The sequence below is a fragment of the Kryptolebias marmoratus genome, linkage group LG17 (assembly GCF_001649575.2).
Source record: "Kryptolebias marmoratus isolate JLee-2015 linkage group LG17, ASM164957v2, whole genome shotgun sequence".
Taxonomy (NCBI): domain Eukaryota; kingdom Metazoa; phylum Chordata; class Actinopteri; order Cyprinodontiformes; family Rivulidae; genus Kryptolebias; species Kryptolebias marmoratus.
The window spans coordinates 25,374,578-25,390,584 of record NC_051446.1 but is presented as its reverse complement, the minus strand read 5'-3'; the positions used below and the strand labels follow the sequence as shown (position 1 = coordinate 25,390,584).

General features: G+C 41.0%; 2 protein-coding genes across 9 annotated transcripts in view; one reads left to right on the top strand and one right to left on the bottom strand.

The window, feature by feature from the left end:
- The window catches only part of fmnl1b (formin-like 1b), a 14,157-nt gene extending 13,745 nt beyond the window's left edge, over window positions 1-412 (top strand). For all 3 annotated transcript variants that reach the window (XM_017438084.3, XM_017438083.3, XM_017438082.3), the window contains one exon: window positions 219-412. In XM_017438084.3, coding sequence (XP_017293573.1) covers window positions 219-319 — 101 coding nt within the window. In that variant the 3' untranslated portion in view covers window positions 320-412. The remainder of the gene's footprint in view (window positions 1-218) is intronic.
- A 1,409-nt stretch (window positions 413-1,821) lies between these two features.
- zgc:114120 (uncharacterized protein LOC619267 homolog) overlaps window positions 1,822-16,007 on the bottom strand; it is a 97,912-nt gene continuing 83,726 nt past the window's right edge. For 5 of the 6 annotated variants that reach the window (XM_037980672.1, XM_037980671.1, XM_037980674.1 and 2 more), the window contains 9 exons: window positions 15,099-15,274; window positions 14,226-14,356; window positions 11,952-12,099; window positions 10,030-10,306; window positions 9,492-9,789; window positions 9,276-9,418; window positions 8,189-8,338; window positions 6,256-6,393; window positions 1,822-4,412 (listed from right to left, as the gene is read on the bottom strand). In XM_037980672.1, coding sequence (XP_037836600.1) covers window positions 4,287-4,412; window positions 6,256-6,393; window positions 8,189-8,338; window positions 9,276-9,418; window positions 9,492-9,789; window positions 10,030-10,306; window positions 11,952-12,099; window positions 14,226-14,356; window positions 15,099-15,274 — 1,587 coding nt within the window. In that variant the 3' untranslated portion in view covers window positions 1,822-4,286. Of the gene's footprint in view, window positions 4,583-6,255; window positions 6,394-8,188; window positions 8,339-9,275; window positions 9,419-9,491; window positions 9,790-10,029; window positions 10,307-11,951; window positions 12,100-14,225; window positions 14,357-15,098; window positions 15,275-16,007 lie in introns of all 6 variants that reach the window. The other variant, XM_037980675.1, reaches the window with a different exon arrangement.

The following is a 16,007-nucleotide window of genomic DNA, read 5'->3' as shown; positions in this document are numbered from 1 at the left end:
TAATCATCAAAATTAAACGAAATAAACATTTGAAATATGAGTTTGTATGTAATGTATGAATATAATATACAAGTTTCACTTTTTAAATGGAATTACTGAAATCAATCTACTTTTTCATGATATTCTAATTTTATGACCAGTACCTGTAATCACATTTCTTTAATCTGCAGCAGAAACATTAAAATACTTCTCCTAACTGACCTGTTTCCTGTCATCAGATCTGAGGAACCAGCCGTACCGGCGGACGGACGGCGTTCGGCTCAGCTCCAAGTGGAAACAGGGTCAGCAGCTGCAAGTTTCCTCCGACATCTCGCTCTGAGCCGGGACGAACTTCCTGTTCGAACAGGAAACACTTCGTCAGTTTCACCTGAATATTTATTCTGATTGTTCAAATAAAACATTTTATACCGCGGCTCGGTTTGTGCTTCTTATTTTAGAGGATTTATGGTAAAAGTAGTCGGACATTTTCTTCCTGATGACATCACCACGACGGGGCGGAGTTACAGTTTGTTACGTTAACAGGCAGAGATAAAGTCAAAGTTGATTAAAAACTGAGTCACCTTCAGAGGAAACCAGGAGTCTGAAAGATCCACGAGTTAAAACCTTCAGCCTGAAAAAGGAACAAAGAGATAAACTCTTCAAGCCACACAAACATTAAACTTTATACATAGTTAAAATATCTACATGTTTAACTTTCCTTCTAAATGGGATTTTATCACAAAGTTTATCTGATTTTTACAACTCAAGTCGCTGCAGGTTTATAAACTTACAGGTTGGAGATGAAACTTTAAATCCTCACAGATTTTTACTTCTGTTTCCTGGAAGTTTTAAAACCAGAGCAGGAAAAACTCATCGATTCTCAGATTTTATTTAATAACTAAACTCGTCTTCAGTGTTTTCGTTAAACAACAATAATTCTGGTTCTTCTCTGCAAGTTAATTTCCTGTCCAGGTTTAATAAAATCATGAGTAAATATTTTTAAAAAGATGTGCTTCCTGTTCATCATCTTACCTCGACTCAAAGATCCAAACGGGCCTCATCAGAACCTCCGGCTGCTCCGTGTTCCAGCTCACAGAGACGATAAAAGATAAAAGATTCGTATTAAAATCAAACCAACAGTCTTTAAAATGACTTTTTCTTCTATACTTACATTGCTGGTCGTCAGAGGCTGAACCCTGATGAAGGTCTCGTTTCTGAGGGACGTATTTAACTGTCGCACGAGTAATCAGTTAATTAAACATTATTATTATTAAAGTCTGATGAAAAGTTCACGTTAAACTTACATTCATGGTCCTCAGAGGTTGGACCCTGATCCCCTGCTGGAACACCAGAGTCCCTGTCCATCAGTGTCCCTGTCCACCATGGACTGAGAGGACCAGATGGACAAGACAAATGTCTTCTCGAGACAGGTTTGATGGTCAGATGAGACAAAGACTGAGCTGTTTGGACAAGGAGGACATTTGGAGACAGAGCACTGAACCAGCTGCCAGGCACGGTGGTGGCAGCATCATGCTGCGGTACTGAAGTGGATTAAACAATGGAGGAGGACGGCTGAAGCTTGGACACAGTTGGGCCCAACAGGACGCTGGTCTCTGATTGGATGAATCAGGCTGACCATAAAACCAACTAATTAAATGAACTCTTCTGGTTCAGAACCCCGAGGTCCAGGTGAGACTCTCTGAGGGACATTTGGACAGATATCTGGGGGTTTAAGGATAACTGGAGGAAATCCACATTAAACTCGGGGACTCGAGTCTTTTCCCGTCAGGAGCATGAAGGTCCTGACGGCCGGATGGAAACAAACCAGCGACAGCTGTGACGTATCAGAGGATCACCTTTATTGTCACAAAAACACAACAGGAACGTACAAAAAGCAGCAACCTTTTTGTTTCTCACACGAAGCAGCAACTTGTTATCTTTTCATTCACAGTTTACGTACAGTTAACCGTAAGTTGGTCTTCATTCTTCGTCACGAGTCACAAACAACAGGCATCACTTTCACACGGGAGGAACAGCTGTTAGATGATAAATATCTTTTAGGTTTAACTCTCTGGTGATGTTACGGTTATTTCATCTTTATTCTGACAGAACAGGATACAAAAATCTATGTTTCTGTACAGTTTTACTCTATCGTACGCTCACAGGGTTACACTGAATGTCGAGTCAGCGTGCAGATTTCCAGGAATGTTTACAGATTGCATGCCATTTTTCACCGTTTATAAAAAAATTCCACATAAAATCAGTTCTGTAATATACTGTTTGGGTTTATATACATGATTCGAACATCCACAAATGGTTTAACAATCACACATTCATCAAGAAACTGTAATCTGAGGAGTGAACGCACGGTCGGTTATATTAGAAGAAAACGGCTACAGACGGACGTCCTATCAGCACGCTGCTTTTTTTAAATAAACGGTATTTTACAGTTAGTATCTGGAGCGTCTCTACATCAAAGTGTGATCATGGTTCGTTTCATGGTTTCGCAGAAAAAATAAAATCTTTAACACAGAAAAATAATAATTTACAGAATAAATGTGTTACATGTTTATGAATCTCTTCAAGTATAAAAATACAAAAAAAGCTTGATTATATAAAACATAGATGACTTTTTTACATGTTCTCTTTAAAACTAAAACTAAATGGTTTTAGAATATAATACATACAATATATCAGTGAAGCCGTTATCTTTTTAATTCTGGATTAGTTAATCTGAGCTAATCTGTTAATTATAAACTCTTCAGTTATTTTATCTTTTAAACACTCAACTCGTCACAACCTTCAGCCCATTTGGAGATTTATTTATTTATTCTATTTTCTTTTTTTAACTCATCTAAAATTTAGCAACAAATTATTTTGGAAATCATGAAAATTAACGGGTTAAATTACCGTCTGTGTCCCTGTTTCACGTCACCGTCTTTAAAGTTTTACTCGAATTTAGTCGAAAAGATTATTACAGTTTTATTTTAACCTTCTTATTGCTGCAAATCCTGTAAATGTTTGTCTGTTAGCAAAATATCTCATGAGCCTTTGGACTCCACCTGGTTAAAGATGGCCACTGCAGCCATCTTATGTGTAAAAACAAGGCTAAAATCTGGAGTGGTAGTAGCTGAGAGTCGTCCTCAACAGAAGCTGAGCTCACAGATCTGCAGCTTGATGCTAACAGCTGCTGTGCGATGCTAACAGCTGCTGCACGATGCTAACAGCTGAAGCTTGATGCTAACAGCTGCTGCACGATGCTAACAGCTGCTGTGCGATGCTAACAGCTGCTGCACGATGCTAACAGCTGCTGCACGATGCTAACAGCTGCTGCACGATGCTAACAGCTGCTGTGCGATTCTAACAGCTGCACGATGCTAACAGCTGCAGCTTGATGCTAACAGCTGTTAGCAGCTGAGTTTTCATAACTTTGGCATGAAAGGTAGCGGGCGACATGCATTTTAGGAGTTGTTTTTATAATTTACATATTTATTTATTCTTTGTTCTCAGGCTGAGGATTTAATTGAATTATAATAAAAGACTTGAACCTAATAAAACCAGCAGGAATGCATATCGCCCGCCAAAGTTTAAAACAAAGCTCTTCTCTGATTCGTCAGCGCTCGGAGTGACTCGGATCAACGTCTGTAAAAGTGACGGCCTTAGAGACGTCAATTAGCTGTGGCGGCCATCCTGAATTAGAGCCAAAGGCATTGTGTCCAGCAGTCTAGCTCCAAAAAGGAGGAGGAGCTGAAGGATCTGTGAGAGACGAAGGAGCGAGGCCTCGTCTGAAGCTGAAAGGAGGAGGAGCTCAGAGAAGAATCTTGGCTGCTCCTCCTTTCAGCTTCAGACGAGGCGTCACTCATCGAAAGGAGTCCGCTGAGGAGGTCTTCAGACGCAGACCCAGAACTCTCCTCTCTGGAGGAGCCGGAGGTCTGGGCTTCCTTCAGGGCTGACAGACCCAAACAGCTGAACATCCAGAGATGATGAGATATTTCGCTAACAGACAGACAGACATCGTGGAAGACGGGCGATAGCTTCTGATCCGTTTATCTGCCTCCATAAAACAAACGTGTTGAATTATGTAGCTTTAATTAGAAACTTATTTAAATCTCCACGGGGTCATATTTCCTCCTCTCTTGTGGTTTATTTCTTCAAAATAAACGTTTAAAAAGCGTTTTTAAGATCATCGTTTCGCTGTGGAACCAGGACACAAGCTGCGTTTGGTGAAAGATGGAGTTAAACGTTTTAATGCGACAATCTGCTTCATGATGCTGAAATCACATCAGAATTTAGGATTCTGGTTCTGTTCACTCAGGTTTCATATCTGAGTGATTTCTGGCTGATGGAGTCACACCTCTGAGGCGTGAATTAGGATTTAGGAGTCCAAAACTGGAGCGGTCCGAGTTCTCCTCACTGATTAGTCCGGATGAGACCTGAGAAGCAGACAGGATGGAAAAAAAGACAAAAAAACTAAAAAATAATAAAAATAAAAAGCAGGAAACAAAAAGACTAAAATGACGTCAGAAAAAAGCAGCGAAGGAAAACGGCAGCAAAAGATGGAGATGATGACCGATCGGCTCAATGAGCAGCAAAAAGCTCAGGACTGCCCCAAAACGTAAGTGAGGGGGGAGGGGGAGGGGAAAGGGGCGGGGTTTAAGAGCAAAGAAGGTCAAAATTTAACAGAAACATGAAGCGGTGAAAGGGAGGGGGAAAAGAAAAGATAAAAATCAAAATCCACTAACAGACAACAGACAAATGTGATTCAAGTTTTTGTTAAATCTGTGAGTCTCTCAGCGCCGCCGCTGTGCAGCGCTTCAATCTGATTGGCCGACAGGGAGGGGGCGGGGCTCCAGAGACGCTCTGTCCGTCCAAAGAAACGCTTTCAGAGCAGAAGTCTTTAAGGGACAGATGGACGTCTGCTGCGTCTTTCAGCGACACAAAAAACTTTTTGTTTAAAACTTAAATCTGAGTCTGACGTCACAATGAACACCTGATGGGAGGAGACTGAAAACAACGAGGGACACCGGTCCATCTGTGGACGAACAGAGACGATGTCCCTCCTGGAACAAAGCTTTCTGAAGCAGCAGAGCAGCACTTTGTATATCAGACTCATTATTTAGTTTTTCTTTATTTACATCTCCAAAAATCACCTAAAAACCTGATTCAGAAAACTTTATTTTATTTAATCATTCAGTTAAATATAATTTAGTTATTTTATTTCTTACCTTCTATTTGCATTGATTGAACAACAAAGAAATATTTATTTAATTTTGTTCTATGATTTTCTCTCCGTTTGTGTCCAACATTAAAATATTCACTCAGGAAGTGACATCATATGAGAAAAATCTGAAATATAAACATCTAACTTTCTCTGCAGATGTTAACAGCTGCACGATGCTAACAGCTGCTGCGCGATGCTAACAGCTGCTGCGTGATGCTAACAGCTGCTGCACAATGCTAACAGCTGCAGCTTGATGCTAACAGCTGCAGCTTGATGCTAACAGCTGCAGCTTGATGCTAACAGCTGCAGCTTGATGCTAACAGCTGCTGTGCGATGCTAACAGCTGCTGTGCGATGCTAACAGCTGTTAACAGCTGAGTTTTCATAAATAAAACAACGTTTTTAAAAACTCTGCCGACTTTAGATGAATTGTTTTAACCTAAATCTGATTTATTGTTTATTTAATGAAAACGTTCTGAAATAGTTTAAAATGTATAAAATAAATAAACGGTGAGGATGATTATAAACGAAAACGATCAGAGTTTATAATTCGTCACATCCGGCTTCACCTGCTGGTTTTAATGTGTTTTTAAACAAACTAATGTTCCACTTTTTATTATTTTTGTTAATTCGTTTTTAGGATTTTCTAAATAATCCTGTTGAAGTCTGACACCTAAAAACTACACAGTTAATCTAGAATTAGAAAAGTAAACATGAATTTAGCTGCTGCTGCACTTTGTTTCTGCGAACATTAAACCCATCTCCGGGTCATTTTCTGCATCTCGTTCTCGTTTCGATGGCGCCGCAGCTGTCTAAACGTTACGACCAACCAGGACCATCTGAGAGATTCTGACACCGAGACCCTCGTCAGGAAATCAGACAGACTCAACAAAAACTTGACGTCTCAAACTCAGCTGGATTCTGCAACCCAAAGGTAAAACCAGAGATGGAGAAGAGGTGAACGGTTTGCGCCTCGCAGTCCTCGGGGGAAAGGTGGAGGTTTCCTCGCGGCGGCGGCAGGAAGAGAAGCAGGCAGAGCGTTTAGAAGTGGAATACCTGCTGCTGGCCCTGGACTTTGGGGAAGTCCTCTTTCTGCCGGCGGGTTTTGGGTCTCTCCAGGCTGCCCTGCTGGAGGTGTTTGAGGCGGGCGGCGACGGTCGGACCCTTCGTCGGCCCTGGAGACATGCTGCTGTTCTGTGGAGGCCACAAAACAAACATTTCAACAACGGAAAGGTTTTTATTTCACTCCTGTCTGGTGCCGCCGCAGCCTCCAGGTCCGTCTGCAGGACTGGCAGCTTCGGCCATTTTGTACCCAGATTCTGCCAAACTTTTAATATTTTTATTATTATTATTATCCTCCTGCGACGTTCAACAGTTATAGTGTTTTATAACATATTTTATTTTTTTGCAGTTTAACTTCCTGTTTTAGCTGTTCGTACGTCCAAACCTTCGGCTCGTTCAGCTGACGGCTGCTGTGACTTTTATACTTTTCAAAATATTTCACTTTATTTACAAATAAGTTTAAACTTAAATTTACACAGAAATCTTTTCAATTCCTTCAAAAAGCGTCTGTCTTCTTATGCTACTGTTAGTTTTAAGCTACCATTTTGGTGCTTTTATTTAGCATTTTGCTACTTTTAAGTTTCAGCTGACTTTCCTCTACTTTTAGCTACTCTCTCTGCTTTTTTTAGCGTTTTGCTACTTCTAGCATTAGCTACCAATTTCCTACTTTTAGCTTCTAGCTAGCTTTTGGCTACATTTAGCTGTTAAAGCTGTAAGTCATTCAGCGCTCAGCACTTTAGCTGAAAATGTCATTTCTCTTGTTTAAAAATGAAAACTGGAAGCAGCAGTTTTCCTGCGAGCCGAACTGCTGACGGTTCGAGCTCCGATTCTCTCCTGATCTTCGTCATCATCATCATCACAACAACAACAGCAGCCGAAGGACGACCATCAGGTTTCACAAACACGCAGAAGAAGAGAAGGTGGTTAGGAAGGAAAAGCTCGATTCAGCTACAAACAGCCGAAGAAGAGTTCGGCTCCGAAAACTGATCCAAACAGCAAATATCTGCCTCATTAAAACTTCAGCTGATATAATAAATACTTTGGCTATAATTATCAATATTTTAACAAAATAAGAGTCTTTTGCTGCTCAGAACTAAAAGGGAAAATATTTATTCTTTGACATCATTAATGTCCTCAAATTATACATCAATTTAAAATATTACTGTCTGAAGAAACTCCTTTAATTTGACCATTTAATTTATTTTTATTAACTTTCATGTTTATTTTGGACTCGGGTTAGATGATGCTTCGTTAGAATATTTAATTTACCTCATTTTAAGGTTTGATTCAGTTAAAATAAAATAAAATAACTGATTTATTATCATCGACATCCTTAGGTCAGACTTTAACTTCCTGTCTGCAGGATTTCAGGTAAATTAGATGCAAAACATTTGTTTAATTTGTCTTCTTTTGTTTTAATGATCAACTTTCTGGTCGTGAGGATTCTTTTCTGAGAGTTTTGTGAAACTGGTGCCTTTTTTAAATCCTGAAAAGAAGCAATAAATGTTAAATTCTTTCAGCTGTTTTTCCTCGGATGATTATTAGAGAAACAAACTAACCTCTCAGGGATTTTCTGCTCCGATTAATAAACGCCTATAAAAGAAACCTTTCAGATCGAGGTCAGTTTATGTATAAATTAATTTATTTAATTCTGCCGGAGACGTCAGCGTTCTTCACTTCAGTCAGAACACAAAGTGAAGCAAAGCGGGAATAAATCGAAGTTAATAAAAAGAGGAGAGTCAGCAGAAGTCCGGAGGACGGTTTTGTTTTACCTTTCTGCGCAGGGAGCCGGAGACTCGTGGAGGCGGGGCCTCTTTTACCGCAGCTCCCTGAAATATCTTCGTTTGTGAAACAACGCGGCGCGGCCGTGTTAAAACTCGACAAATGCAAACAGAAATCTGCAGCCGCATCGGATCGGGACTCAAACCTCCAGCTCAGCGATGATCTTCTCCTCGTCGTCTTCGTCGCGAACAGCTGACGCTGCGATCACCGGCGGCGTGGAGGCGGGGCGGGGCGCGTCGGAGGGCGTCCGCCTCAGCTTCACCAGAGTCTTCGGCATCTCGCCGTCTTCTTCAACCTGAAAGACAAAAAGCCAAACACTGCAACAGTAACTTCCTGATCTCTGCAGAACTCAAACTGAGCTCCGAGCGTCTCGCAGGGAAGCTTAGAGAGTTTGCTTGAAGAAGTCGGCGTGTTCTGGATTTAAATAAAACTCAAATCTGCTGAGTGAGTTTCTGCTCGCTGAGAGATCAGAGAAGCTTCACAGCAGCTGAGAGTTAAACCTGAACATTCAGTTCAAGGCTTCGACCAACCAGAGCTAAAAATATAAAGTTTAGATCCGATTTTATACCCAGAAATAAAATAAACACGAGGTGGGGACTGTTCAGAACTTGTTAAAGTAAACATTTAAGTGTTGAAGCGTCATTATTTGTTATTTAATCCCTCCAGGATTTCGCGGGGCATTTTCCTAATAGTTGTGATTCTTTTTTTTACTAAAATCAATAAAAAACCATAACTTTTAATATCTAAACCAAAAATCCTTCCTAGTTTTGTAAGATAATTCCCAACAAACATTGACATTCTCAAAAGGTGCTTTATTTGAGAACTTTGATAGCTTCTAAACTGACATTCATGACCATTTCTGGATCGTCCCTGGTCTGCAGCTCTCCTCACATGTTTTGCAGACACAAAGTGTTTAATGGATGCTTTAAAGTCTTTAAAGTCGGAGAATCTAAAATAAAATAATGTTGGAGAATTCCTGGTTGTGACTCGTTTCACCAGCAGGGGTCACATTTAGGTTTTATTAATCTGCTGAAAAAAACACGAGTTTCTTTAACGATATCAGCTTTAAACCTTTAATTAAAGCTGAGCAATATTTTAAAAACATCAGGACGACTCGGAGGCCATTTTAGGTCAAAGGTTAAAGTTCGATCCGTCAGACTCTCTGTGGAACAGGAAGTAAGGGAAACATCGACACGAAGCTCAGATAATCCGACGGTTCGGACCCGTCTCACCTTCTGGGTCTTGGCGGTGACGATCACCTCTCCGGTGCGGTTGGTGGTGAGGCCGTGCGCCGACGGGAAGCTCCGGCGCGGCGGCGGCGGGGGAGGAGACTTGGAGGGTTTCTCTGTCTTGTACTTGGCCACGCTGAGGTCGACTGTGGAACCAGAACCACCGTCAGCAACAAGGAATAAAACCGGGAAATGTTCTGTAAGATCCAGAGTACCGACCCGACCCTCGATGAGCTCCGCCCCCCTCCATGCTGTTCAGCTTCTGAGCGGCCAGCTGCACTTTCCCCGGCTGCTGGTCCACGCCGGCAGCGGGTGCGGCGGCGGTGGTCGAGGTTATCGGGATGGTGATTTGAGGCTTGGGCGGCACCGCCGGCTTGTTTATGTGCTTGGCAGCGAAGTCCAGGTCCGGTATGGCCTTCATCAGCTCGGCCTGGGTCTCCTCCAGCAGACGGTTGATGTCCTGAGCGCTGAACTGGGTCAGACTGGCCCGTTTCTCCTCCCAGTCCCGCTCAGCCGCCTGACAAACACAGACTCAGATGAGCTGCAGGCAGATATACGGAGTTTGTTTTCTACAGCTGAGGGAACACGTGCAACAATAAACCATCTGCTCGTGTGTGAAGAGTGTCTCAGTAACAGATTTAAGAGCTTCGGATAGAATTTCAGATGTAAATGGACGTCTGCCATCTGGCCCGTCCTGACGGCGCCCAACAACAAACCGTAAATATAAATCTGCTGGTGGCAGATCAATGAACATTACCAGCCGGACTTCAGCGGACACCGCCTTGTCGGCGGGACGCCTGCTGGGCAGCTCGTCCAGGACTCGGCTCCTGAAGGTCATGGCGGACTGGACGTCCTGCTCGGGACCCGAGGCGTCGGCGTCGGACGCCACGGGCATCCAGTTGGCGAGGCCGGCGCTGGTGCTGAGGTCGGTGAGGCTGAGAGGAGGACTGTTCAGGATGTCCAGGTCGTCCGCTCGCTTCTGGGGTTGGACGGAGATGTCCTCGGGTGTCTTCCAGACGCCCTCGGAGACTTGTCTTAGTGGAGAGGGACACCAAAAGAAAACAGGGTTCCTGCATCTTCATTTTCCATCAGAATCATTTTTAACCTTCGATAATCTGTCTGTGTTTTTCAATAATGACCTCCTCTTTTATTTTGACTTCATCTCAACATTTCGGCTTTAATCTCGGCTTTAATCTCGGCTTTAATCTCGGCTTTAATCTCGGCTTTAATCTCGGCTTTAATCTTGGCTTTAATCTTGGCTTTAATCGAGACGTTTAGGTTGTTTTCTTGATATTTCTGCTTTAATGTTAGTTTTAATCTAAACATTTTGAGTCTATTTTCTGCTTTAATCTCATCTTTTACTGTTTTAGGCTTTAAACTTAACTTTCATATCTAAATTTAAGATTCTTCCTCGAAGTTTTGACTTTTCCACTTTAATCTTGACACAGACGGTTTTAACATTTAGATTAAATCTCAATCCTAATCTGAAAATTGTGTTTTTGTTTTGACATTTAGGCTTTTTTCTGGACTTTTCTGCCTTAATCTTAGTTTTTAATGTAAATATTTTGACTTTTTCTCAACATGAATCTTGATATTTAAGACTTATTTATGACATTCTGGTTTTTAATCTCAACATTTTGACTTTTTCTGGAAACATTTACTTTTTTTTGGATATTTCATCTTTTTTCTTGACTTCTTAACTTTAATCTTTTTCAATATTCCTGCTTTAATCTAAACTTTTTTACTTTTTCTCAACATTTTAGCTATAATATCAACATCAATCTTGATATTTTAGACTTATTTATGACATTCTGGTTTTTAATCTCAGCTTTTCTACATTGATCTTGACTTGAATCTTTCATTTAAATGTTTCTCAACATTTTGTCTTTAATCTCAAACTCGTAAACAACAAAAGAAACTTTCTCCTCCTGTATGTTATTTAATTCATCCCTACAGACGCCGCTCTGGGTGAAATATTTACAGCTGAGGAACCAGAAGATCCTAAACTTTACCCTGATTAGGAACCAAAGATTTAACCCTTTTTAATTCTCACTACGTCATAAAATAAACTTTATTTCTTAATGATCTCAGAGTTAGAAACTGGAAGTTTTGTGATTTCTGCAGGTTTGATGAAAAGATGCTCGGATTCTGTCAGAATAAAACTCAGGTTTAATGATGAAGAGGAAGAATAATCATCTCTGATGATCAGAACATCTCATCAGTTCTCCTCTGGTCCAGCTTTAAATATTCACACTTCATTACAGCAGATTAGATTTGATTTAATCACTGAGAAAAACTGATTTTTTTAAAGGATCGTTAAAAACACAAACTGGATCATTTACACCTTTTAATGCAGTTATTCTAAAAATAAAACCACTTTTATTTCTGTTTATTGTAATTAGAAGAATTCACCTGTAACAGCAGATTATTTAATCCTGTTGGTCACATTTAGTTTGTAAACTGTGCATTTTTTTATTGTTAACAAAGTTAAATAAAGTTTAATGAAATCAGACAGAAGCTAAAGTTTCATTTATTGCTTCTGCTTTTGGGATTAGTTATGATAAGTAATTATACTTCGTCTAATTCTTATTTTTCTGTTTTGATATTAAACCTTAAGGGTGTGTTTAAAAACAAATACAATCCGGAATGAGGAGCCTGAGGAGCGTTTGGTTTGCGTACCTGCGCAGCGTGCTCAGAGCGTCCGTCATGGAGTTGCAGCGTTTCAGCAGCGCCTCCAGGCGGTGAGGCTCCTCCTTCAGGAACTTAACAGCCTCCACCTCCACCCGGAGCACCACCCGCATCTTACTCTGCAGGCTGGGGAACTGGTCTGATGGAGGAGGAGGAGGAGCACAGGGTTATTTTACATCCTAATAAAACCAACATGATGGGCTTCAGCAGGAAGAAGATATGAGACGGAGCTTTCATAAAACGGAGCACCACAGGGACGTGTATTTGGTCTCTTTTTATATTATAACTAAAATTTATGACATCTTTAATATAAAACAGCAACAATCTGCTGTTACAGAAGTAAAACACATTCCCAGCGACTAACATCCAAAGCAGCGCTCCATGAATTGCTCTCCACCTCGCCACCAAAGAGAAGTGCCCAGAGAAAATGTTGGGAATGACTCTCAGCTACTACCACACCAGATTTTAGCTCAATATCTGTTCAAAACATAAACACTTCACAGGTCCATGACTTGGGACAGGTCTTCTTCACTCAGACTGAACTGGAAGAGATCGATTCGGTCACTACAGCTTCATCAGAAAAACGATTAAAAAAATTATAATCATCTTAAACAGGAAGTTGTCTTAAATTTCCAATTAATCACAAATAATGTAAAATGATACAAACTATTCACATAATTAACACCTGAGCATTAAAAATAAATATATATTGTCACAAATACTCTGATGCTTCAGAAACCTCTTATTTAAGTTATTTGTAATTCTGGGAATCATTTACTGCAGTCCTAGTCCTGGTCCTGGTCCTGGTGGACCACCATCCTGCAGGTTTCAGGTGTTTCTCTGCTCTGACTCACCTGATCTGAATGACTGAGTGATGAACAGGCTGCTGCAGGACCTGAGGAGCTGCTGAGGAGCAGAGAAACATCTAGAACCTGCAGCATGGAGGTCCTCCAGGACCAGGACCAGAACCAGGACCAGGACCAGGATTAGACACCGCTGGTTTACCTGACTAAAACAACAACCAATCACTGCAGGTTTGGACAGCGTTGGAGTTTCTCTTTGCTTCCTTTTAGCTCAACATCTGTAAAAATGGCTGAGCTGTTTGTGTTTGATTAGCTGTGGCGGCCATCTTGAATCAGACAAACTCCCTGTGCACAGGTTCATGAGATATTTCGCTAACAATTATATGATCGTAAGAAATGAGAGAAACAGACAGATGAGCAGAAATAGAAACAAATGATTAATATTTTCATATAATTTCTGTTTTTCTGTAGGACCTGGACAACTCGAGCTGTTCGAGCAACGACAAAGAAAACAGAAATAAAACCTTATAAACCCCAGCAGCTGTTCGGCTTCAAACTGAGGGTTTAATAATGAGCGGCACAGGGAACAGCGTTACATCTGTAGGACGTTTCAGGCTCGACAGAATAACGAGTCCCGCCGAGCTTCAGAACGACTCGTTAACATTCGGAGCACGGACAGAAGAACGCGGGTCAGAGCAGCAGGACCAACTCCAGGAACAGTAATTAGAGTTAAAGACGACTCATAAATATTCAGCATTTCTTTAATGAGCAACACTTAAACACTTCCTGTCGCTGAACTACGACCTGAAACTACAACTACAAGAAAACACTCCTGCATCTTTAATCACCAACACTGATTTTATGAGTATTTCAGCAAATAAAACATGTTTTTATTTATTTATTTAACTAGCAGGTGGAGGAGATTACCTGCAGAGGCTCCTGGGCTCTTCATCACACAACAAACAGAAAGCTGACTTGGTTTTTTCCGTTTCATTCAGGTCCAAACTTTAGTTTTTACACCTTCAGGTTCTGCTGTAACCCGCTGTCCTCACTCAGGGTTTTCTTATTATCGGACTTTAATTTAAAAATAATGATAATAATTTTAGACTGCTGGAGACGGACTCCAGGTAAAGAAACAGGATGGATGATAATTTTAACTTTTAATCTCAGGAATCACAAACTTTAATGAAACTTTCAGAAAGCAACATTAACATTTGGAGTCAACCTGATTCAAGATGGCTGCCACCGCTAACCAACCTGAGCGAACATAAAAACAGCACAACTTAGTCAGTTTGGTGTGGGAGGAGCTGAGAGTCATTTCTACCATAAGAGCCTGAAACTCTCCTTCCTACTAGCCTCAGATGAAGCTCTGGCTTCAGGAGGACAACAGTAACGCTCATCGGTTGGAATCTGGATTAATCTGTCCCCACATGAACCTCAGACGTGTCGTTGATGCACCTACTTTTGAGCTCGGTGAGCGTGTCTCCCAGCATCCTCAGCTCTTTGCTCTTCTGCTCCACCTCCTGCTCCGTCACCAGGCCGTGGTTGATGGACGAGTTCCTCTGCAGCTCCTCCACAGACTTCTCCAGGTCGCTGTGGAGGAACAACCACACTGAACCAGGGGGGTCAAACCCAGAGATGCCAAAATTAAATATTTGGTCCTAGCCAAGGGCCAATCACAATCAATATTTATTAAAAATTACATAAATTAATTAGTTTTAGATGTATTATGTCAAATCATTCATATAGAAATATCAATGACCTTTTCCCAGTTACAGATTATACAGAATTTAGAGCAAACAGACTTTAATGAACACAGACAAATAGATCAAACTTCAAAAAGCTCATCATTAGCAGTCATTTCTTACGCCTCACTCAGCTTTTAAATGAAGTTTTTTACATTAAAACAGACAAAAACCTGATCATACAGAAATTAAAACTATATATTGTTGGCTTCTAAGTCACTGTCAGAGAAAACTTCAGTTTTTTTAAGCAAAATAAGAATCAGAGACTCGATCTGAACCAGACTGGAGGGCCGGATGAAATGTTACAGAGGGCCAGATCTGGCCCGCGGGCCTTGAGTTTGACACGTGTGCATTAAAACCACAGAGAGTCTCCTCAGCTGATTGGCTGTTAAATCTGAGAGATGTCCACACAAACAAGAAAACAAATCAACCAAAACGCTTCACAGCGAATTCCGGCTCCAGATGTTCGAATGTTTCCTTCAAACTGAAATTCTTCTGCTTCAACTAAAAGAAATCCTGTTCAAAAACATTTCCCCTTTAAAGTGTGTAACGGTTTGGGTTAGATTCTGCTCGGCCCGGTCCGAACTCACTGCAGCTGCTGGATCAGCAGCTCCTCCTGGTTCAGGTACTTGAGTCTCTCCTCCTCCACCAGAAGGCGCTGTCTCTGCAGCGGGTCCTCCTGGGGCCGCATGGCGTCCAGCATCATGAGGCTGAGCTCCGACTCGGTCTGCCGCAGCAGGGACAGGACCGAGTCCTGGTTCTCCAGCTGCAGGGAATCACAAACGGTTTCCGTTCATTCAGGAAGGTTTAAAGCTCGTCCTCAGACAAATAAATTATAATAATGTTTTATTTTCCCCACAGAATAAACAGCAGATTTTATAGTTTCCTGTAGATCCTTTTTGTCTCTTTTTATTAACCAAACTGGGCTCATTTTGTTGCCGCTGACGTTAAAATAAAGCGTCTCAGAGAGATGAACAGCAGCAGAAATAATTATATAAACTCTGTTTCTGTTACACCAGCTGTTTGTGTCATTATCACCTGCAGGGAGTGATATGTGCACAAAAACAGCTGTAACTTCTACAGATGTTGAGCTAAACTGTGCTGTGGTAGTAGCTGACAGTCATCCTCACTTATTCTGAGCTCTAACAGATCATGGACACTCATACAGGTTTAACTTCTCATCATAAGATGATCCAACTGAACTGTGGCAGGATTTCAGTTTTTACAGAAAGATTTTCATATTTCACCAAAAAAAGTTACATTTTTTCCACAAATATGTTGCAATAAATTCATGTAAATCAGGGGGGTCAAACCCAGTGACGCCAAAATTAAATATTTGGTCCTAACCAAGGGCCGATCACAATCAATATTTATTAAAAATTACATAAATTAATTAGTTTTAGATGTATTATGTCAAATCATTCATATAGAAATATCAATGACCTTTTCCCAGTTACAGATTATACAGAATTTAGAGCAAACAGACTTTAATGAACACA